Raw genomic sequence first — 23,125 nt, forward strand, 5'->3', positions numbered from 1 at the left:
GTCATTCACACACTGGCGATGGCAAGCTACATTGTAGCCACAGCTGCCCACTGACAGAAGCGAGGCTGCCGGACACTGGCGCCACCGGGCCCTCTGACCACCACCAGTAGGCAAACATGGGGTTAGTATCTTGCCCAAGATATTTGGCATGCAGCCAGGAGGCAGCCTGGGATCAAACCACCGACCTTCTGATTAGTGGCTGACCTGCTCTGCCACCTGAGCTACAGCCACCCGAGAAGAGTACTGTTCTCCTTGAACACTCCTATTGATATCATTTTGCCCAGTCTCTTTCTTACTGTTGAATCATGAACCTCAGAACCTTAACTGAGACGTGTGAAGCCTGTGGCTCTTTAATATTGTTCTGGGTTCTTTTGTGACCTCCTGGATGAGTTGTCGATGTGCTCTTGGAGCAATTTTGGTAGGCTGGTCACTCCTGGGAAGCTTCACCACTGTTCCAAGTTTTCTTCATTTGTGTATAATGGCTCTCACCATGAATTAATGGAGTCCCAAAGCCTTAGACTGATAGAGGTCAAAGACTTTGTTTCTATGTTTTTTCTTTAGATTGTGGCATGATGTGTTGATGTGTTTTTGAGATCTTTAGCCTGCTTCACTTTGGCCGCAGGTTGTATTTAAGTAACTTCTTGACTCAACAGGTCTGCGGGTAATCAGGCCTGAGCGTGTTTTGTGAAACTGAACTCAGCTTTCCAAAAATGAGGTTAATCCCAGTTAATTCATGATCTAACAAGAGGGCTATTACTTTTTCACACAGGTCCAGGTAGGTTTGAATTACTTTTCACCCTTAATCAGTGAAATCATCATTGATTAATCATCACTGCATTTTGTATTTACTCAGGTTATTTTTGTCTAATATTAAAATTTGTTTGATGCTTGGTCTGTAACATGTCATTTGACAAATATGCAAAAATGCAAAATGTATATTGTAAGGCAAATACCCTACAATAATACAAAGAAAACTGAGTAAACCCCAACAATCAAACAACCCGCTATGAGTAAGCACTTTGGCAACAGTGGGAAGGAAAAACTCCCTTTTAACAGGAAGCAGAGGCAGAAGCAGGCTCAGGGAGGGGCGGCCATCTGCTGCGACCAGTTCAAAAGCCTATATCGCTGATGTGGTATGGGGTTTCACCAGATGAAAACAATGGGTCCCTCATACCATGAAATATACAACAAAGAAGACCCGGGAATTTTAAGCAGCTAGAATCCTCTATCAGGCACAAAATGGGACATTCCTCTCCCCAAAAATGTTTCTCAGTTTAAACATTTTATGTTTTTCAGTGTTTTTATTTACATTTCTCAACTTCTGTTAAACTGGGGTTGTAATCTTTAAGTTGTCATTGGATATTTAAACCTTACAATTAGAGTGTCATTACACAAAAAGCATATTGTTCACAATAAACAATGTAATTTTTGTGCTTATAAAGAGCATTTTATTCAAATGTTAAATTTTGCAACCGGTAGTAAAAGTTGTCTCAATACGTAACAAATAAAGGCCACATCAAACAAAACCATGTCTATACAGTCTAAGGTCAAGACTATCACACCAAGACTGTATGCGGTTGGATTGATTTTCCCTCTTTCCCTACGATATGCATCCACTTAAGCACTACGGACGTCACAGTGTGTTCTGAGCTGCTTGTAACAACAGAGAGAGTGCACACTGAATTTTCATGAGTACAGCCTTGGTCTATAGTCCCAAATGTGATTGATCTACTGTATAATCTGGCAACAGTTTGAGTTCAGTAGCGGTTATAAATGGTTACATTTACAATCTGTAATTTATGTAAGGGCACACATCTGTGCTTTGTGTTTTTCTTTTGGGTCAAGGTGGGGCCCCATTTATAATTGGTCAAATGTCTATCACATTAAAACTCAAAAGATTGAACTGATTTAAAGAGAAGTAAGTATATCACAAAAACAGTATAAAGTAGGTAATTTGCTGTGGAACCAGTCATTTATGATCCTATAGCTTTGTTTGTTTTTTAGTCATGTAAGACTCTCACAGTGGGTTTGTATAATGCAACACTCACAATCAATTTCACGTGGTATATATTTAGGAAAGATGGACATAGGTTTAAGTACACTATTTTTGTTTGACTTTTAGCTGAAAGATAGAAAAAAGATGCAGTTAGTTGGTTGTTTCTGACATTTTAATGCAAGGTGACATTTACTCAAGGATCTTTGTAGGATTCCCTGACTGTGCAGTGTTGTGTTGTATGTGTCTGCCATCTATTGGACTCACAAGAAACACCACTTGGCAAATTCATGTGACATATTTAGAAATAAGTTCTTATCAATAGAGGTAGATAACTGTAATTCATTTTTGGCTTTTGCATATTTAAAACTGTTACAGATAAAACTTGAGCTAAGATTGGATTAAAATATGCATCAATTAAATACAGTTAATTTACAATTACATTACAGTTGTTATTAACTCATTATCTCTGTGAATAGAAAATGTTCTAAAGAGATGAACATCTGAGGGACGGGGGGGAAGCATAGCAAGTTGGTAGTGCCCACCTAAAAGAAACATTTTTGTGTTTATGGCAAAGAGGAACGGTGGTTTGTAAAATAGAGGAAAAAAATAAATACCCACAAATGTATTAAAAGAGCTCACTTATATCCTATAACATGTGTTGCGGTCAGAGCTGTTGTAGGACGCCAGGAAAAAGAGGGAGTGGGTGAGTGCAGGAGTCGGCTGAGCACGTGCCTGCAGAGGTCCTCTGGTCTCTGTCTGGGATCAGCCTGCCACACCAGCCCCTGGGCTAGACTCCCATCAGCCCCATACCCTGTCTTCTCTGAGCCAGACACCACCATGACCACTTGTATTGAGAGCTCTGACCGCCATTGTGCCACAGTAGAGTACACAAACAAACAGTGCAGACACACACCGGTCTGCTCTCCTGCCATTACGTCTACTCAAGCCCACTTGGTTTAGTCATACCGTAGGTCTCCATTGCAAGCAGCTCCTTCTTGGCTTGGGATGAAGAATTTGGCAGAAGATATTTGCTCATTTGTCCCCACACATGTATGTGGTTTGGTAACTTTGCTAGGGACTGCTGCCCCAGTCTTTCTTACAGTGGAGCTTCAGAGCAAGCCAGGCCTTTTCTGGGTAATGTCCTCCCACACAGTCTGACTATACAGCTTTTTGCTGTTCGTTTCCAGCTGTTTACATCCTTACAATGTGTGTGTGTGGTTTTTTGTGGATTTTGGTATGCACTATAGAAAAGCCGAACATGTGGACATCTATTATCATCTGTCATCACAGCAGTTCACATTGTTTCATCATTTACTTCCAGCTATTCCCACCTCTTCTCCAAATAAGGCCATACAAAAAAAAGTCAGGCTACTCACTTATATGTCATCCAGAAATAAAACAGTTACAATGCATGCATTAACCATTTGCTCAGAGTATAGCTTAACGTTGTGCACATGCACATGCACTCACATCCACAGGCACACTGCATTTCTTCTTTCTTTTCATGTTGACCACAAGATTAACCTGCTGTCCTCTATTTCCTCTGAAGAGGATTCCCCCTCCTCCCCTTCAGTAGAGCCTTAAAATCTATCACAGACTTTAGATCCTGATGTATGTGCCCCATCCTCTGTTTTCTTTGAAGTCTTTAACTGGCCCTGGCCACATTGCAGTCTGATAGCTGGACTGTCGCTTACACATATTCAGCTTTTTTCTGTCTGAGATGAGCCTCTCACCCATCCCAACATCCTTAGTATTGTCTGAAGAGGGAATATCTGGTTTAAACATAATTTGTCAGGCACAATTAAAAATACAGTTACATGGGTTCAAGTGACTCTGGCCTTTAAGTGTTGCTATCACCTTGTTTCCTATTGTTACTTTGCCATGTAGGAAAATCTTACATTTCCCAACTTCTAAACTGCAAAAAGATCACAAGTACTGATATGTCTGAATGCTCAAAATCAACTTTAGTACTTGTAATGACGATGGCACTCTAGGCAAAATTATAAAGGATCACTAATGTGATAAAAATACATTTCACATATGCTTACATTTAAAATATTTCTTCACTATTCTGAGCCATCAGGATACAAGGTTTGAATTTTTTTGTTTTGTTTAATTCCAGTTTTAGCTTGTAAATCCTGACATCTTTATACTGTTGTCAATTTCATCTCCATGTGTGAATTCTGCCTTATAATATATTTTATTTCAGTCTTTACATCTGTTTCTGAGATCTTAACATTTATGGATTACTTGTATTAAAACAGCCAGTAGTGAGCCTTTGAATGACATGAGCCCAAATAATATTTATACTACAGTTGGTATACTATGTTAAGGTAGTAAAGCAATTTGAAATTACTTTGCATTGCATACCTTGTTTTACATTAAAACTGTGTTGGGTATGTCAATGCCAAACATGATGAAGGATAGGAAAAAGGACTGAACCAAAGCTGTTAAAATAACAAACAATTTTGGTCTTCAAATGTTATCAGGAAAAAACAACAGATATAACAAATACTGTAACAAAAAAAATAATGTTTATTCCTTTAAAAAAGTTTGTGCACAGTAGGAAAGGAAAGGTAGGTGTTTTAAAAACAGAGGCTTAAACATCATGAAAAGAGTATGGCTGAATGTAATCCCCATATCCTTTAAGGGCCTCTCCAAATGCATGCACGTTCAATTAAAAAAGTCTTTTTAAAATATAAAGTTTCTTCATATTTGTGCACATAATGCTGAGCTTGTCATCAAAACAAAGTGTATTGCTCTTTTCAGAAGCAGCTAGGAGCATTTCATCTCAGCAACAGTCAAAAGCAATTCCATAGTCAACACATAACATTAAAACCTCAACACTGATATGTCCATTGATATAACAAAACCAATGTGTACAGTGTTGACAATGGATGTCTTATATTGTGATTGTTGGTAAAATCTTGACATTTTCAGAACCAAAACTCTGAGACAAACACATGGACGTTGACGATGTTATGGCCAGAGTCGCCCTGAATTGTCAGGTTGCGCATAGATAGCTTGAGTACTGTCATCGCTGGACCAATCAGAGGCTTCACCTGGCGAACAATACCTGGAAAAGACAAAGATGAATGAGAAAAAGTAGTATGGCTAAATGTGTAGATCCGTGCTAAGCAAGACTACTTGTTGTATCATGACATGTCTCAATAATCTCAATAAACAAAAAAAGAATTATTTTGTTCAGAAGCTTGAGAGTTGGTTAGCTTAAGGAACTACAATCAGTCAGAATAATTTTCCTCAAAGAAACTGTTGTCATTGTGGAGTCTTTTTGTCATTATTAATGTAGTTCTGTGTGTTTTAAATATGGTTTCTTTGTTCACCCTAGTGATATCTAGCTCTGGATAGTTTGGGTTTATAGTGTTGAGGATCAAAGTGTTTGCTCTTACCTCACTACAATTAAGGACAGTTTGTGATTGTATTTGTAATTTACCAGCAAAAGTGAAAAGACAGTAACATGTAGTCACAAGCTAGTCACAGCTTGCTTTAACTAGCCATTCTTCAGTCGTTAATTTCACATGTCTGATAGCTCTGTCAGTCTTGCATATCCTTAAATTATCTGTCTAGACAGGTTGCATAATAGCTTAGAACATATTTTTGAGTTTCAAGCTTATTTTCTTCCAACTTCAATAACTGAATTTGCAGCATACTATGGTTATACACATCTAGAGTCTTAGGACATGAAGTTTAATCAAAATTGAATTTATAAACTACTAATTTACAAAAACAGTTGTCTCAAGGATGCTTTATATTGTAAGATAAAGACCCTATAATATTATTATAGAGAAAACCCAACAATCAGACAATCCCCTATGAGCAAATACTTGGCAAGTGTAGGAAGGAGGAACTCCCTTTTAACAGGAAGAGACATGTGGTGGAACCATGATCAAGGAGGGCCAGCCATCTGTCATGACTTGTTCAGGGGTGAGGGTAGAACCTGAAAGCTGAGGGAAGTCCCTTAGCAGACTAAACCTTTAAGTTTCTAACCCATAGGTTTTTATCAAAAATCAAAGTCTTAAACCTAATTTAAAAGTACAGTTAACTCTGCTCACAACTGTGCAGCAATGCACAATTCGAACCACATCATCAAGTTCGCCAATGACACGACTGTGGTGGGTCTCATCAGCAAGAACAAGTCAGAATACAGAGAGGAGGTGCAACAGCTAATGGACTGGTGAAGAGTTGTCAAGAGCACCAAATTCCTTGGTGTCCACCTGGGGGAGAACCTCCCCTGGCCCCTCAATACCAGCTCCATAACTAAGAAGGCCCAACAGCATCTCTATTTCCCACAGAAGCTGAGAAAAGCCCATCTCCCACCATCCATTCTCACCACCTTCTACAGAGGGACTATAGAGAGCATCCTGAGCACGCACACCTTCATACATCAAGTTGCTTTTTGCATACTTCTCAGACTTTTGCACATTTCTATTGCACTGTTGTGTCTGCACTGTCTTGTGTCTGTATCATTCTGTTCTGTATGGTGTTGCACTGTCTTTGTTTTGTTTTGTTTGCAATTTTTGCACATTGCACCTTAAGTACTCCGGTGCTTATTGTCTGTTATATGTCATATGTGGCACCATGGTTTGGAGGAACGTTATCTCATTTCACTGTGTACTGTACCACTGCACGTGGTTGGAATGACAATAAAGCCACTTGACTTGACTTGTGTCTTTCCCAAATGCAAACTGGAAGCTGGTTCCATGGGACACAGGGCGAACAGTTGAAAACTGCCTCCCATTCTACTCTTGGAAAGTCTAGGAAACATTAGTAAGCCAGCAGCCTGAAATTGAAGTGGTCTATTGGGATAGTATAATACTATGAGGTCTTTAAGGTAGGATCATTCAGGACTTTATATGTAACAAAAAGGATTTAACAGTAAGTCAGTGAAGAGAAGCTAATACAGTATGTGAGATGTATAATCTTTCCTTCTAGTAGTGCTCTCACTGGGGTACTTTGGATCTTTAAAATATCCTGATGATAAGGAATTACAATAGTCCTGCCTAGAAAGAGTAGTATTACAGCAGGATTTTCCAAATTTTAGCAAAACTGTGTAGACGAAAGGAGGCAGACCTAGATATTTGATTAATGTGTCATATCCTATACAAAAATGACTCCAAGATTCCTCACAGTAGTATAAAACTTTGTTAATTTGTCTGGATTTATAACTTTAAAACAACACAGGTTTTTATGTTTTTTAAAGGGACATGTACACAGGAAGCAATTCTGTGGTTCCCTGGTTATATAACCCTCTAATGTATAAGTCAATCAACTGTCATGTGTTAATCAATGATATTATTTGCTCTCACAGGTAGTGGGTTCAACTCCTTCCCTTCAAATTGAGAAAGTTTTAATTCAGGACTCACTCAGTTTGCATTGCCAGTGGTTAATTTTTTGTTGGGACTCGCAGTCAGAGAATATCATTAAGTATCTACTATCTGGGGCTCACCCCATCACTGCAAATCACTTCCTGTGTGATTAAGACATGTCTGCAGTTTAAATAATTGATTTGTGCCGTTTGGCTTCATTAACAAAGATGACTATCATTTGAACGACACAAACTTTGTAGTATTTTTTTTATATCTGCTAAAGGTTTTATGTATTAAATGAAAACTATTGGACCCAGCACAAAACCTTGTGGAACTCCATGACTAGATTTCATTTGTGAAGAAGACTTTTTTATACAAAAAAATGGGAATCTATCAGATAAATATATTTCAAACCAGCCAGTGCATTTTCTACTAATGGTGTACACTATTCCCTGTAGTAAAATGTAGTAAAAAATTTCTGCCCACAGTCCAGTGTGCTAGATTGTTAACTTCCACGTCTAGGGTATACCTTATGTTTTACCATCCACTGACTGAGATCTATTGATCCATCCACAAAAAAGGGATGAATCAATAGTTGTTTCTTCAGTAGGAAATATTTAACTGTTCATTAATCAGGCTTTTGAGCAACAGATTTGGGAGTTTTTTAGCTCTATTCTTCACTGTCTGTGCAATCAGGCCTGTCAACTCAAAACAAAAAGTCAAACTGAATATGCAGAGATTCTATGTTCTCTCCCTCCTTTTCTCTCACAATGCAACGATTAATAAATTATAAAGTGTATATGTGACTTGTTTTCTGTCTTGAGATTTTGGCCTAGATATTGACCAGCAAACCTATTAAAAACAGAGCATGTTAACTACCAGACACCGTGATGGTAATAGATGCTACTGTAGAAACAAATATGTATAGTTAAAGATCACTATAGCAAATGAAAAGTTCTGAATAACAAAGTAAAATGAGGCACAGTTCAAACCACCGCACGCAAAGCTAACATATCACAACTCTATCAAAACTATGTCATTGAGAATAGAGTGGAGGCTGGAAGTTGGGTCGATCTTTAAAGAACAGTGAAGTAATCATCAATGAATACTGAATAGTATTTATTGCTTAAAATGCGTTTCCCTACTTTTTTGGCATCAGCTGATCAATTTAGATGAGTTTCAAATAACCTTTGCTGTTAATGAGCCAAAGATCTGCCAATGAACAACCCCATAAACAGAAGACACAGTGATATCATGGTAAAACAGATGGAAGAATAAACATACTGCAACAGAGCATTACTGAATCCCCATGGAATTCATTGGGTGCTCTTTTTAAGTGAACATGCGATTAGAGGGGGGAAAAATGCCAGTGTTTACACAAGCTGTCAACAGACTTTTCTCTGCAGAGGGCTGGGGACATTTCAGCTCTGGCCTGTTTGAACAGCTATCGGTGGTATAGTCAGGCAGCACAATCACCACACTGTCCTCCTATCACACCTTCAGCCGCCCTCTTTCTTTTTCCCCATTTACTTCTGCTTCTCATACTCATCTGAGTCAGTAACATGTTAAAGCCTTTAGTAGGATGACTCAAGAGTTTAACTCAGCATGGATCAAAATGACAGATCACTGCCTAGATCACTATGAATTATGAGGCTCTTTCCTGTGGTACTTGTAAAAAAAAAAAAGGCAGTAAAATCCATTTGGTTGTCATTCACTACAGGGCAAATGATGATCCATTATGAGCCATGCACTGGGTCCTGTGGGACACTGGCATTGTATGATGGCCCCCCACTCACATATTCGCCTTTTTTTCCCTCCCTTCTCTTCCCTTCCTGAGGGGGGCTGGCGTTTGTGGCACCATCACTGTGGCCCACAAGGCTAAATGAGTCCCATGTGTTTGATGGAGGGGAGCAGTTGCAGTCACGCGATACAGCCATGGAGGCATTTCTCCAGGAATCGATCTTTAACTCTGGGAGGGGCAAGCTATAGGAACTTAGACTGGCGTCTCTCCTTCTCTCTGTCACTTTATTTTGCTCTCTTGTCCTTCTCCGAGCCAGGAATGTGGGCACACAACAGATTCCAGCAGATTCTGGTGATAAGCACTTGGAGAAGTGTGGAATGGGGCCCACTTCTACCAGGGTTGCCCCTTGTTTTGGTGTTTTGGGATTCTGTTGCGTAGTGACACTAAAGGGGCCCGGGTCTGAGATTTTATTGTTTCCAAACCATTAGCGTTGTCAGAGAGAACTAACCTTTTCTTAAACCTAACAACAGCTGCAATATTAAGAAAATAACTGACATGGAAAAAGAGATTGGATTTTGAGTCGGAAAATTATTTTCAGACATAAGCCAGCTGAGATGGCATGCAACGCCAGTGGAGTTAATCAGTGCAAAGGTTCATTCTTTGCTCATTTGCTTAAATCAAACGAGATCTGATCAAAAGCTTCCGTCCTGGGATGAGCAATCATGCAATGAAGATGAGTAAGTTGTTATGAGCACAATATGGACCACCGCAAGGACAGATGGGTTTAAGTCCACATTAAGGGCATTTTTAAAAAATGTTATTATTGCATTAATTGTGGCCTATATCTAATTACGGCTAAACACTTATAATCAGGGCCAGCTGAGGTTAAGTTTTCCATTAAAACTCCAGAGGATGGTTTCCGTGAAAAGTAAAACAAAAAAAATCTTACCACATAAATAAATAACAAAAACACAGAGACTAAACTAAACTAAAATTTATTTAGGGCATCTAAACAAGGCTATGTGGTATGTGTGTCGGCCCCATTAGAGTTTTGTAAATTTGTTTGTGGTCTAATTAGCACATGCAGAGTGCAAAAGTGTGCTGTCCGGAATTTTTGCAATGGCTCGTCCAAATCCTTCAGTTTTCTCAGAGCATTTGAAAAGAAACATGAACCATGGTTCAGGGTGCCTCACTTCAGATTTTGGAATTTCTTTTAATCCTATATATGTTCATCTATATAAGATGTGCCACAGTTATCTTGCACACCTCATGTGAACTATTTTTTGTGAACCTTGAGGACAAGAAAGGGTCATTATGTCATTATACTGTGGGCTTAAGCGCCCAACTCTGCACGAAGTAGCGTGATACCATAGTCGTTTTACATGACCTCTCGGAAACCTCAGCGAAATCCCAACATGATGACTTTGTGTTTCCGTGAGCTTCCCATCAAAAGCACAGTGGTATCCTCAGTGAAGGCAAAGCATCAGCTAACAGCTGGGCCTCAACGCACTCACAGCGAACCTGAGGTGAAACCACAACCACATACGCATCTTTAACATTTCTTCCAAGCTATAAGGCAAAGGGCCAACATCCACATAACAGGTTGACTTTGATTTGCTGCAATGCCACCTGAGATTCATATAAATAAAGACGGGAAGGTTTTCAAACCTCTACAGCTGACAGCATGCCCTGTGACTGGGTTGCAAAGTTGCAAAGTAATGCCGGAAAAGTTTGTGGTGTCTTTCCAATTCTTTGAAGTATCTGCCGCAGGGTGCAAAGGTGACCCCACTGGTTTTTAACAGCCACCATCACACTAAACCCTAACAGCTGTACAGTTTGTCCACTCCCCAGAAGCATCCCACCACACAATAAAGTAGCCTCCCATGAAGAAAACAGTCCTAAATAAACACATAGTAGTAGCAGAGACGCTGCCCCCAAAACAAAGTGAAGCAAATGCCAGGAGGCATTTGTCATCCTTCATGGCCACGAGGTCTGCAATATTGAAGGGTTACATGTAAACAGTACAATTTCGGGGTTTTCTGGTTTCTACAACTCAGCAAGGAAGTGTATGACAAAATCCAAAATGAACGGGTTTAACACCAGAGACAAATGAAAAGTATGCATTGGCTTCACCGCAGTATTGTATAATGACATGCTGGTTGTGGCGCTATGCATGCTCACTGCAGTGAAACCCCTGGAGAGCATCCAGGTGCTGTACAAAGTTCCAGTATACAAAGAGGGTACTGGAGGACATTCTTGAGCACCCTCACTGTAGTAACTGTGAGATCATCCGGATCTCTCACTGATGTACCAAGTGCATCTCTTACTGATTCACAGCTGCTGGCATTTGTATAAACAGAGCAAAGAGTGGTTTCTTTTTCAATAACTCTTTTTTACTGCCTGAAAGGTTTTCTCCATAAAAACTCGAAGGCAAGCCAAAGAAATTGCTAACTAGCTCCCTTGTTACCCCATTAGTAAAACAAGCAATTTCAGTTTTGATAACCCTTCAGTTTGGCTGAAATATAATACATTCAAATGTCCCGGCGCGGCAGGATAATCAACTGTACGAAGACAGCGTACAGACCCCTCAGGGTCTGACTTTGTATTTATCTTCTGACTGGTGCACTGATGGCCACTCAGGTCAGGCTGTCCAAACACAACTCTGACCACTCCAAAGAGGGAGTGGGACCCATGTATACCCCATCCATGTCTGTGTGGCTTGGTATTTTAAGGCCAATTAACAGTGATTCACTGTTGGACAGTGGCACGCATGGGCTGTGACATCACTGAAGTGGCCTTAGGGAACTGGTTGGTTCTTTTCTTGGACTTTCTGTTTTAGCAGTTGTGGGCCAGAGCAGCTGAGATGACATAACATGCACCATTATCTTTACCACAACCTTTGCACTACATTACAACTGACCTTTCAAAGCGAAAAACCATAGCTCAGGGGCATAAAATAGACTTGAATGTAGACTAAATGGATAAAAGCGTATGTGAGGAAAAACTGCCCTGTTTGCATTTTAAATCATTGCACTTTATTATGCATTAGAACTGAAGTATACAGCGTGTTCATGAGCTTTTAGCGCACTTTGCTATCTATCTGGGCAAGTCACATCATGAGCGTGGATTAAAAACAGGCATTAATTTTGGGAATTGAGTGGTTAACTAAACACAGTTGGTTTTTCTTAAAAACACAGTGCTGGAAAGCAAAGAGTAATGATGAGTGTAAATTAAATGGATCACCAAAGCACGGGAGATAAGTGTATCATAATGAATTATTGCGACAGTTTTATTGCGAGCAATGTGTACTATATGTGTTCACACCAGTGTCTTGGTAACTTGACTTACTGACTGGGTACGCAGAATGTCTGTGCGAGCTTGACATTGCTGCATCGCTATCTCTTCATCAGTACATTTGAAAGCGGTGGACCACCCGAGCGGAGCGCTGTGTGTTTGATTGTGGGATTACTGTGTGGAGGAGAACGTGTTTTGATTAGCCATACTGTAATCTCCCGACAGGGATTCTTCGTGGGCTTGGCGCACTCTGGTGGGCCGTGTAAAGATCCAGCCAAATAACAGCCTCGCTCGAAGCAGAGCGGCGTGTTGTCTGCTTATCGCCACAGCTGTCCTCAGCTTCTCACCAGCAACAGCCACAAGCTAGAGCTGCAGGCTTCACTGGCTCAGAGGCGGTCATGTCTCACACAGAAGGTTCACATTCCGCCAGTCACTGTGGACGGCAGCATCGAAGACCACGACTACCTGCACAGAGGCGCTTTGTCCATGGCTACCTCGCTTGCTGCCAACATCGTGCCAATGGGAGTGCGAAAGATATTTATCTCTGGACATCGTATAAACCACTAAGGCATATTTCCACCTGCCTTTCAAACTGGAATGGAATTTAGCCCCAGCGTCTCAAACTCACAGATTCTCTACATCATGGCTGTGATTCATAAACAAAGTCATTACGTAATCTGTTGCCATCCAGCAAGATAAACATCAATACTACACAATAAAATCTGTTTTTCCAACTTAAAAGAAGAAGAAATGCAGACAGCAATGATTAATGGCACATTAAAATCCTTCCATGACAAATAATTACTCATGAAGAGGAGTCATTTGAACAAATCCAAGGCATGACTAAATGTGTGGTGACTGGTTCATTCAATGATTGGCTACTGATTGTGTTGTACATTGGATTTACACACAAGGATCCTGGTCAGGGGTTTGGCTGTGTCAACTGAAAGTGGAGATTGCATAGCATAAGAGCTGTGGCTGAATGTATAGTTACTTATAGTTAAAGCGGTCACATGAAGAGAAGCCTTCTCAGTAACAGTTAAAGTCAAAAGAACGCTTCCATGCTCTCTGAGCTGGCCTTGATACGTGGTGATAGAAAAAGCATGACCATTCTTGGATGATAGTTCGCTGGTAGACAATCAAACAAGGGAACTACCAGCATTTTATTAACACCTCAAACCACGCTCGTGCTTCCAGCTGAAGCCACCGAGCCAGTGTTTTTAAAAGCAGGATTCATCTACCCTCCCGCTGACTGCCAGAGTCAATCACCCCGTCATCAACCCGACTCAAACAACCTGCCCCTAATCAAAATCAATGACTGCTTCCAACACTTTTTGACGGGTGACAAATAAAACACTTTGGAGAATCTGGTGTTTGTCTACCTGAAGAGATGTTTCTTTGTGTGGTCGCTGTTGCGCTACTGTTGTGGTCATCCTGGGAATTTGTCCACGTCTGATTGGTTGTGATTATGTTTTCCAAGTGCTGAGGGATGTCTTTGTTTGCACAGATGCATCAGGGTTGTTATCCAGATGTGACAGAGCTGTTGAAGCCAGTGATGGATGACCGGGAACTATGAAAGAGCGGTGTGGTTCTTACATTGTGGTGTGTTCTCAGCCAGTGCTGTACATGTGCGTGTGTGTGCTTGCGCGTGTATGCGTCCGTGCATATGTCTACGGCTACACCGCATGCATGTGCGCACTTTTAAAGTTGATGGGTTTTAAAATAGGGAGTGAAAGGGAAAAGAGCAGCAGCCAATCAGACCTTTTTAAGAATCACTTTTTTTCGAGTTAGCAACAGATTCTGTGGACTGCTAATTGCCTCTTTTGTCCCGTTCAATAACACAAAAAGTGGCCAAAAATAATGACCGAAGTCAGTTTGAGTTCACACACTTGTTCATTAGTGGAGCCTCAATGTCTGCTACTCTTCACATCCCACCAAGCTGTAATACCACTGTTGGAGACACACTGGAGATACTGGAAACTAAGCTTCCTTAAGTGACACGTCAGCTAGCCTCACAATGGTTATGCAACAGCTGCATCTGCGAGCCAAAGCACCAGCAGCACAACCCACTAAATAAAACCAAGAGGGCCTTCATCACACCATGGACGCCACACTTCACAGCAAGTAGTCAGTGACCAAAGGCTCCAGTGCGCAGGGCCTCAATTTGGATACGTGATGGGCAACTGGTGCTAACATGCAAGAGCTGCATCCAATAAGCATCCAATGGGTTTGGGAGAGAAGTGGCTCCTCACAAACAGGCCTTTCATGTGGTCGTCAGTTTAAGTGCTCTAATGCTCGGCGAGACACTGAGGCCTAGTGCAGGGAAATGGAACAATACATTTAACCACATGAAGCACAGCGCCCAGGATTACTTCTGCACATATTTTCTCTCTCCCGGCCTCTTTGACTGAACTGCAGTCTCTCGCTTTGTCTTTCTCTCCATACTCTTTTGCTCTCTTTGCTCTCCCTCGCGCAAACACACGCTGCCCCTGCAAATGAGCACCGCTATAAACAGGGAATTTCTCCTAAACCCTCTTTATACACATGCACACAGACGTGCACAGTGGATGACACATTACAAAACAGAGCTTATCGTTCATGTAGAATTACACCGTTGTGCATTCCAAGAAAAATACACCACTCGCAAGACAGTGCAATATAATTATAATTGGTTTTACAGGAATTTATGTGAGTTATTGCTGGTGATAAACTGTTTTTTTTTCTCTCCCATGTCTTTGGGTGTATTTGATAAGTACACATCTGTTTCTGCAAGTGCATGAAAGAGGAACACTTGCGTGCTCGCACCAGTCTGGCCTTAACCAGTGACAGCCACACACTCTCTCCTCCTCCTTCCCTCCCTTTAATTCTTTAAAGACAGATGTGCATACTGACAAGCCATCCCTTCATCCATCACTCGGAGAAGAAGAACAAGGAGAAAAGGAAGAAACTATACTTCATCTACCAACCCTGCCTGCATCTACACACCAACTAAACAAAAACACCTAAGCAGGTCCAACAATGTGTCATCTCAGGGCTGAGAACGCCCTCATCCTCCCTCAGCCAAGGCTCAGTTCTGCTCCTCTACAGACACCACCAGTAGCCTTGGGTCACCACCACACTAAAGTATACCAATGGCTTCTACCCAAACATCTGTTGTTGTTACACACCGCTGGAGATGGTATCTGCTGCTCCTACTTGAAACAGTGCAAATCCTTTTTTTTTTTTTGTGCATAGTGGCAGCTACTGACCAGGTAGTTATGATGAATTGCCTGTCAACAGCAATTAATCATGCACACATGCATACGAACACACAAATGTAGATTTATGCCCTCTATTCTTGCACGTTCAGGCCACCATAACTTATTGTGGAAAATAATGATCTTTGGGATAAGCATAGCCATGGATAAGTGAATTAAATGGTACTTTGCTTAACCACAAGACTGTGAAAACCGATGCCAAATATTTGGTCAGGCAGAAACAGGCCTTTGTCTGTCTCAGAGAGCCACTCAGAGGACAGCTCGCCGAGCACAGAGACACGAGGAGCCCCCGTGAAGACGATGACAGCTACATGATGCCACCACGCTGCAACGACCATAACAAGCTGCGTCAGATGTACTTATGTCAATACATTCATCGTGAATATATTTTTGTGCTGTTTTGTTCTTGCACTTTTTAAATGCACACATGTGCGTTTGATTTGTTGTAAAATAGATATATATATTTCAAAATGAGATGAGGTCAGAAAAACCACCTCCTTTGTCAAAAAGAAAATGCAATTTCCAGTCACAGAGACCATCGGGTGGTATGTGTTACACGTTAAAGTCACTCTTGTCTGAATGTGCTATTGGTTCACCCAGACAAGCAAAAAATACCCTGTACTCACCCACATACAGCCCATTCTCCACTCGCTTGATGATGTCGAAGGCGTTGTCCACGTTGCCCTCCAGGATGTCAAACTTGACATCGTAACTCCCGAAGTTATAGGACCCGTAGGCTGGCACTGTTGTTCTCAGGAAGACGATCTCTGATGAATTATTCAGGGAGAAGAAGTTAAGACAGTGGGATTGCTGTGCAAAGCCGGTCCCAACTGTTGTTTTTTCTGAATTTAATTTTTTTTTAAAGAAATACAATAAAGTGTGTGATGACAGTGCTTGTGTTCGTGATAGTCAGAGAAACCTTAAGGATTTTTAGCACTAGTTCTTTACACTCCAATTCAGGACATATGAGGAATGACAAGAAGTGACACTGAGAACAGCTGTGTCTGAAACACACACTGCATGACAGCCAAAAGATGCTTATCAGCTGTCGCAACCTGCAAATGATTACAGTTGTTACATATGTGGCAGCAGTTCTCTGGGGAAAGCCAGCTAAAACTGTCTTCCACTGAGGACTTCATGGAAAAGCTCATTTGGGTGTCAGAGGCAGCCGTACGGATTCTGGCAACTGTACAGAAAGCAGTTGATGGGAGCTCAGAGATTAAAGCAGATAAAATTAAGATAATAATAATAATAATAATAATAATAATAATAATAATAATAATAATAATAATAATAAGAAGAAGAAGAAGAAGAAGAAGAAGAAGAAGAAGAAGAAGAAGAATGACACTGAAAAAAAGATGAGATTTGGAAAGAAAGATAAACATTTTTTAAACTTGGTGATGCTAAAGGAATTCTTCCAGTCCAGAAAAAAATTTATAGTCATGGTAAAAAGAAAAAGCACCTCTGACAGTTTAGTGTATCAAGACATAATATTAATTTTTTTTTAAATCATCTGGTTTAGAATAGGTGTTAAAATCATTCAAGAACAACATGATATGAACAAAAACACTTGACATATTAATCATTATATTCCATAAAAATTAATCCAAAATGCAGAAGCAGTGAAAAACTAAGGAATTAAGAGGGTATACATGTAAGTAGCAGCCACATGCTGTTAAATCAAATGTACTGCATGTGTTGTTGTTCATCTGAGGTTGGATTGAAAGACCTGCTAAGGTCTTTTTTTATTATTATTATGACCGAGGCAACTGTCTATCTGTGTGACATATATGAAACAGGAGAGGAGGAGGAAATGAAAGTCAGTAGAAGTAGAGTACATGTGTGTGAATGAGAGGGAGACAGGTGTAAAAGGGAACAGGCAAGGAGTGGAGATTGTGAAGGTAGATTTTAGGTGGAGTTTAAATGCCAATGCACAGTCCAACCCAATGCACAGTGCAGATGAGAGATGAAGAGAAGAGGGGAGGCATGGTGGAGACAAGTGTCAGGGGTAATTTTGTGACAGAAGAATAGCAGCAAAGATGAAAAGAATGGTTTACCAAATGATGTATATTTTGGTGATGGCGACTTTAACAAAAAGACAGGAGGCCAAACTGGATGTGGCAGGGCTGTAAATGCTAATGCGTTGGTAGTGAGCAGGGAGGACAGAATTAGAAATGAGTACATTAGAGAGACAGCTCGGGTTGAGCAGTTTGGAGACAGTTAAGAGGTTTGGACACATGCTGAATGAAAATAATAAGAAGATATGTATATAAAACAGCAGCCAACCGCTTAGCTTCAGAGACCACAAGATATCGGCACATTGAAAACCTTTTTCTTTAAATAGAAAAAACCCCTCTTGTGTTTAGTGCTTTATTTACTTGATTATGTACCTTTTGTGTGACTATTCAAATAGTCGTGTACCTACCCTCAGGCCTTGGTAGTTCTCTGAAAGTAGGCAGAGAAATGAAGGTGTGTGACACTGAGTGCGTGGGGTCCAGAACGCAGGCGATGTTATTGGGCTGACAGGACTTTACACAGCGAACAACTTCAGACCGTTCAAGCCTCGCCGCTCTGAAGAAGTGAACAAACATACTTACCCACCAAAAACAAAACAAAAAATAATTGGAAAAGAAAACATGCACAGCCTCTGACCTTTTAGGTTCTGCTTGCTTAAAGCTAACCACCTTAGAACAAATCAGGGCAGCGCGATGCTGTTGCACAAACACTATTTGAATGAGGCAGAAGGGGCACTGAATGTAGCGCTCGGCACAAGAAAACAATCAAATTCTTCAAATTCTATGTGGTTTGGAAGAATAATAAACCAACAATGGCTAAGGCTCATGCCACAGTCAAACTTTGTAGCTTGTGGAGACTTGTGCTGTCATTGATGTCTTTCTGATCCACTATTTCAAGCTGTGTGGGAAATGAATTACTACATTTACAGAATGATCCACAACCTGCTCAGGAAAATATTTGGATTTGCAGAGCATCCCCGGCTTCACATCAGATAATCTCTTGAGGAGGATTTATGGGGAAAGGGAGTGTTCTAAAAGACTCCTAAATTGTAAGCCACATGACTAGACAACTCCCCAGCCTCTCCCCAGGGCAGCTCTCATCCTATTATTTAGGGCTTTGTTTATTCCACAGACTAATCAGTGACAGGTCGGAGGGATTGGAGTGCCTCTACTGGCTCCTAAAGCTAACGCCACCTGAAACATCACTATTAACTACCTGTCTGCTACATAAGACAGCTTTTTTAGAGAGGTTTCTAAGGCATTAGCAACCCCATAAATCAAGAGTTTGAAAACTTGTGATCATTTGGGAACTTTTGGAACAAAATAAAAGCCTTGATTATGACATTCAAGATGTTAAACTCAAGCTGAGCCTTGCTTGAGTTTAACAAAGGAGGCAAGTCAGTACACGGTTACACTGGGTTATGAAAACATCCATGTTGTCATGTATAAGTCCAGTTAATGTGCATGGCAGCCATATAGCCACACTGTGAGTCATGCCCGTGGATCTCTGGCGCTCCTCGGGGGACCTATCTGCTGCAGCTCAAAGCTCAAGCCCAAGCTTGGGTTGCAGGGCTCCTTTCATGGAGAGCGAGGAGAGAAGCCCCTGACAAAAAGTCAAGCCACCACTGGGTAGGGGCTTGTAATTAGCAATTAGCGGCGGGTCCAGGTTTTGCTCTGCTCTGGGCCAAACCCACAAAATGTTCTCCTAGTTTATAATACCACGGCCTGAGCTGCAGAAAGACCCAAGTGGGGCTCTAGAGGATGAGGTGAAAGCTGTTGGGGTAGAGAGTAAATTTATGAGAAGACAATGACCTAGAGTGAACTGCCCCCCCCCCCCCCCCCCCCCCCCCCAAACCCTAACCCTTTTACACTCAGATGGGCTCTTCAAAGCAGAGGCATCAGCTCAATGTAATTACAGTTCAGTGTAAAAACAAAAAAAACTTCTACGTCTTCATTTGTGAATATGTGTGCATTTATTTCATGCACACACACTTGGACACACATGAACATATGCGCGCCTTCTCCATGTCCCCATGCCTCACGTGGCCCAGCCCAGGAGAAAAAAACCCCAATATTCTCAGACCAGAAAGAAAAACAGACTTTTTTGGATGAAAGTCTTCTGGTCAAGTGTAGGGCCTTTTATTTTTTTGGTAATTATTATTTATAGTCAGCACATTGATAACGCCCCAACACAAACACTGCAGGGCATCATTCATTTTGTGCGCGGTGATGTTGCTGTACCGCAAATTGTTCAGACCACCGGCCAGAGCCCAGAGCCCCATAACTCAATGTCAAAAGGGGAGGAAAAAACTCCTGTACGCCACTAGACTCTTATTTTAAGGCTATCCCCAACAGGGACCAAGTGCATCCTTACTAGCCCAAACGTTCGGGACAGGAGGAACCTGAGAAATCTGCATTTACAGTTATTAAAAGCCACAGCCGCTCAGGCAGCACCCTCACAGCATGTCAAGCTATTTATAATCTCCGCTGGTGCACATTTCCCCTCTCCTTTCCCACTGCATCTCTTCTCATGTCACTTACTCAGCCTTCATTTGGAATTGTCTGTCTGTGTTGGGGTTTGCACCCGCAGTATGCAGTGGAAATCTGTGCAACGGGAGCTAAAGAGATGTGCACGAAAAAAATCACTGGTAATGGTAAGTGACATTTGGGAAGCAGGAGTAACAATGCAAAGTCTGGTGTCAGTCTGGCTTACTGGAATTTGAAGGAGTGGAGTCACTCTAAGTACTTTATATATTACGTGTAGTTAGTGACTGAAGGTTTTGCTGTTTGCGATTTTTAACAGGTTTTTTTAAAGACAAAAATACAGCCTGGTTTGCACATATGTTTGCAGATATAATGCAGGAAACCCTTTAAAAAAAAAACAAGAAAATTAACTTTAATGGCATCTAATAACATTAATAAATGCTGTTTAGCACTAAAATGTTTAAAATACTAAAACACTTTCTTGTAATTGAAGAACTTTTTTTTTTAATGACAAAACAGAATATACGCAATGTTCTGAAACTACTGGAATAATAGTAATATGAAACTTTGTGAGGGGAAATCTTCATGCCTCCATCTGTGACTTAGCCTCACATTCCAACTGCTCCCTTTGCTGTATTTGATTAAACCCCACAAAGCACCATTATCAAACACTGGTTTTAACTTGAACATGTGTTATTTCTATTGCAGTTTTAATAGAAAACTGTTCATCCAGCACATAAACCATAAAATACTGCAAAATGTCAGACTTTATCATGCAACCATCATCAAATTACACTCAGTTGTCGGCAGACTTGGGTTGTTACCATTTTGAGAGTTACACTGACCTAGAACGCCACCTACAGTGGCTTCTTTGACAATGCCTCACCTAAAAAGATGCATTCTGTTGGTCCTAATATAAACTCCTGAATAATAATCCATGTTTTTTTGTTTAAAACAAAAGCTTTATTGTGTGTAATGCTATACAACTACAAATTGTGATTGTTTTTCCTTCTGATTAATGTATTTTACAGTGTCATTAAAAAAATAATGTGCCATGTTTAATGTGCATTTATTAGGAGACAGAGTAGTATTTGAGTTCATTCATTTAAAAAACTGTAGTAGAAAAAAGCCTCAATAGCAGACAAGATAAAGGGGACAGCGGTACCATAGTTTTGGACCAGCAGTAGCCCTGAAAGGCCTGCACTTGCCAGAAACTCATGAAAATTTGAATTATATTTTTACCTGTACATGCTCTAACTATACTTAACTTGTGTAATCATTAATATATAGCAGGCTATATTGCATCACCATCCTTTACTCTTGCATGCATTTTGCAATTTTTCTGATTTCTTAGTGAGATTAAGTTAATATGCCACATCCATTTTAAGGGGGTAAAAACTTGTGCAAACCTATGAATCCCTTTTGTTTATTCTAGTAGGGGATTATAAGGTACTCTGGGCTCCTCCTGGGTAACAAACACCAGCACTTTAGCCAGGTATGTAGTGATTGTGCCATAGCGGCGCAGCCTCAGTTCCAGAGACAGCTCAAAGTCCTCTGGCTTGTTGATGAGCTTTGCCACTGACATCACACCACCAGTGGGCATCTGCTCAGTTCTGAAGAAGCCGCCCTCGTTGCCAGCTGTGATAGCAATGTGGATGTCATCGCCAGGCACGGTGTGGGAGGGGCCCATGCGGAAGATGGTGGTGAAGATGGGGATGTTGGTGGGGAAGGTGAGGTAGTAGTAGGTTATTCTCAGGGGCATGGTCAGGCACTGGACAGACTCATTGCAAAGCAAGCGTTCGCATCGACTGCAAAAGAAAAAAAAGAGATCGGAGGCAGGACGGGACAAGACGGAACAAAACGGGCAAAAAGAGAGAAAGAGAAAGGGAGATCAGGTGAAAATTTCATTTGCCGTGCATGGCATGCAGAGAAAGGAATTATCACTTTCAGTTATAGTGCCCTCTTTAGGATCATGCAAAACGTTCTGTCACTGGGTGCCTCCAAACAAGGGTGTGGGTGTACACACTGTCATCGTCATGTGCGCCAAAATTAAACTGAAAAACACCCATGTGCATGTCATCACTCGGAAACAGCAAAACATGCTACAGCCAGATTCATACTGAAATCATTCCAGCATTGAGCATACTGGACATGCAGGGGCTCTGATCCATATACAAACCAGGAGTGCTTTAAAAAGCCTGATATGTAAACTTAAAGCTCTTTAGATGGTGACTGTTTCAAATTTAACTATATGGAGCACAGACCGTGTTCTTTGAGTGTTGCATGAAACTATGTAACAAAACAGAAAATGTCCTGGCAATTGGTTATTTTATGCCTTTTTTTTTTTTTTTAAATGGTGATGGTCCATAAATAGTAATTGATAAATGCTAAAATTAAATATGTGGTTAAAAAAAATACACGAAAAAAATGTGAAATTTACTATATTTTTACGAATTTGTTTTAATGTGTAATAGGGGTAAACTCATTCAATTTAATTCTGTCGTAACACAGACAACACAATCATAGTTATGCCTGTTCATAAACATGTCCCTGCTCAGCAAAGAATCTGCACCAGTTCAAATACTCACGTCTCTCCGACCCGTCTGTAATTGTTCGGACACTCGAAAGACAGGCATCTGAATCCTCCCTGTACATTGAAGCAGCTTTGATTCTCTGTGCACGTATGGCTTCCTGTCACACATTCATCAATATCTGAAAGACAAAAAAGGGTCTTAAAAGTCACTAACATGATTTTTTTCCCAAAGCTGGGGAAAAAGGGCCTCCAACAAACGCCACATGACTGCAACATGACATTACAGAGAGCTCACCCTGGCAGCTGCGCCCGTTTACCGCCAAGGTGTAGCCATTGACGGGGCAGGAACAGTGGAAACTGCCAGGCGTGTTGTGACAGCGGTAGGAGCAAATGTGACCTCCGGTGGGCAGGGCACATTCATCTATATCTGGAAACGTCAAAGAAAAAGGTGAATTTGTAACACATTCATTTTATTTAT

At 41.0% G+C, this 23,125-nt stretch overlaps 1 protein-coding gene across 2 annotated transcripts in view; it reads right to left on the minus strand.

The window, feature by feature from the left end:
- Positions 1-4,508: 4,508 nt before the first annotated feature.
- fbln1 (fibulin 1) overlaps positions 4,509-23,125 on the minus strand; it is a 34,531-nt gene continuing 15,914 nt past the window's right edge. Inside the window, exons 13-17 of one of the 2 annotated variants that reach the window (XM_004563825.5) lie at positions 22,943-23,074; positions 22,703-22,826; positions 18,041-18,186; positions 16,242-16,382; positions 4,509-5,072 (exon numbers count right to left, since the gene is read on the minus strand). In XM_004563825.5, coding sequence (XP_004563882.3) covers positions 4,933-5,072; positions 16,242-16,382; positions 18,041-18,186; positions 22,703-22,826; positions 22,943-23,074 — 683 coding nt within the window. In that variant the 3' untranslated portion in view covers positions 4,509-4,932. Of the gene's footprint in view, positions 5,073-16,241; positions 16,383-18,040; positions 18,187-20,863; positions 21,923-22,702; positions 22,827-22,942; positions 23,075-23,125 lie in introns of those variants that run through there. The other variant, XM_004563826.4, reaches the window with a different exon arrangement.

This window comes from Maylandia zebra, linkage group LG7 (assembly GCF_041146795.1).
Source record: "Maylandia zebra isolate NMK-2024a linkage group LG7, Mzebra_GT3a, whole genome shotgun sequence".
Taxonomy (NCBI): Eukaryota; Metazoa; Chordata; class Actinopteri; order Cichliformes; family Cichlidae; genus Maylandia; species Maylandia zebra.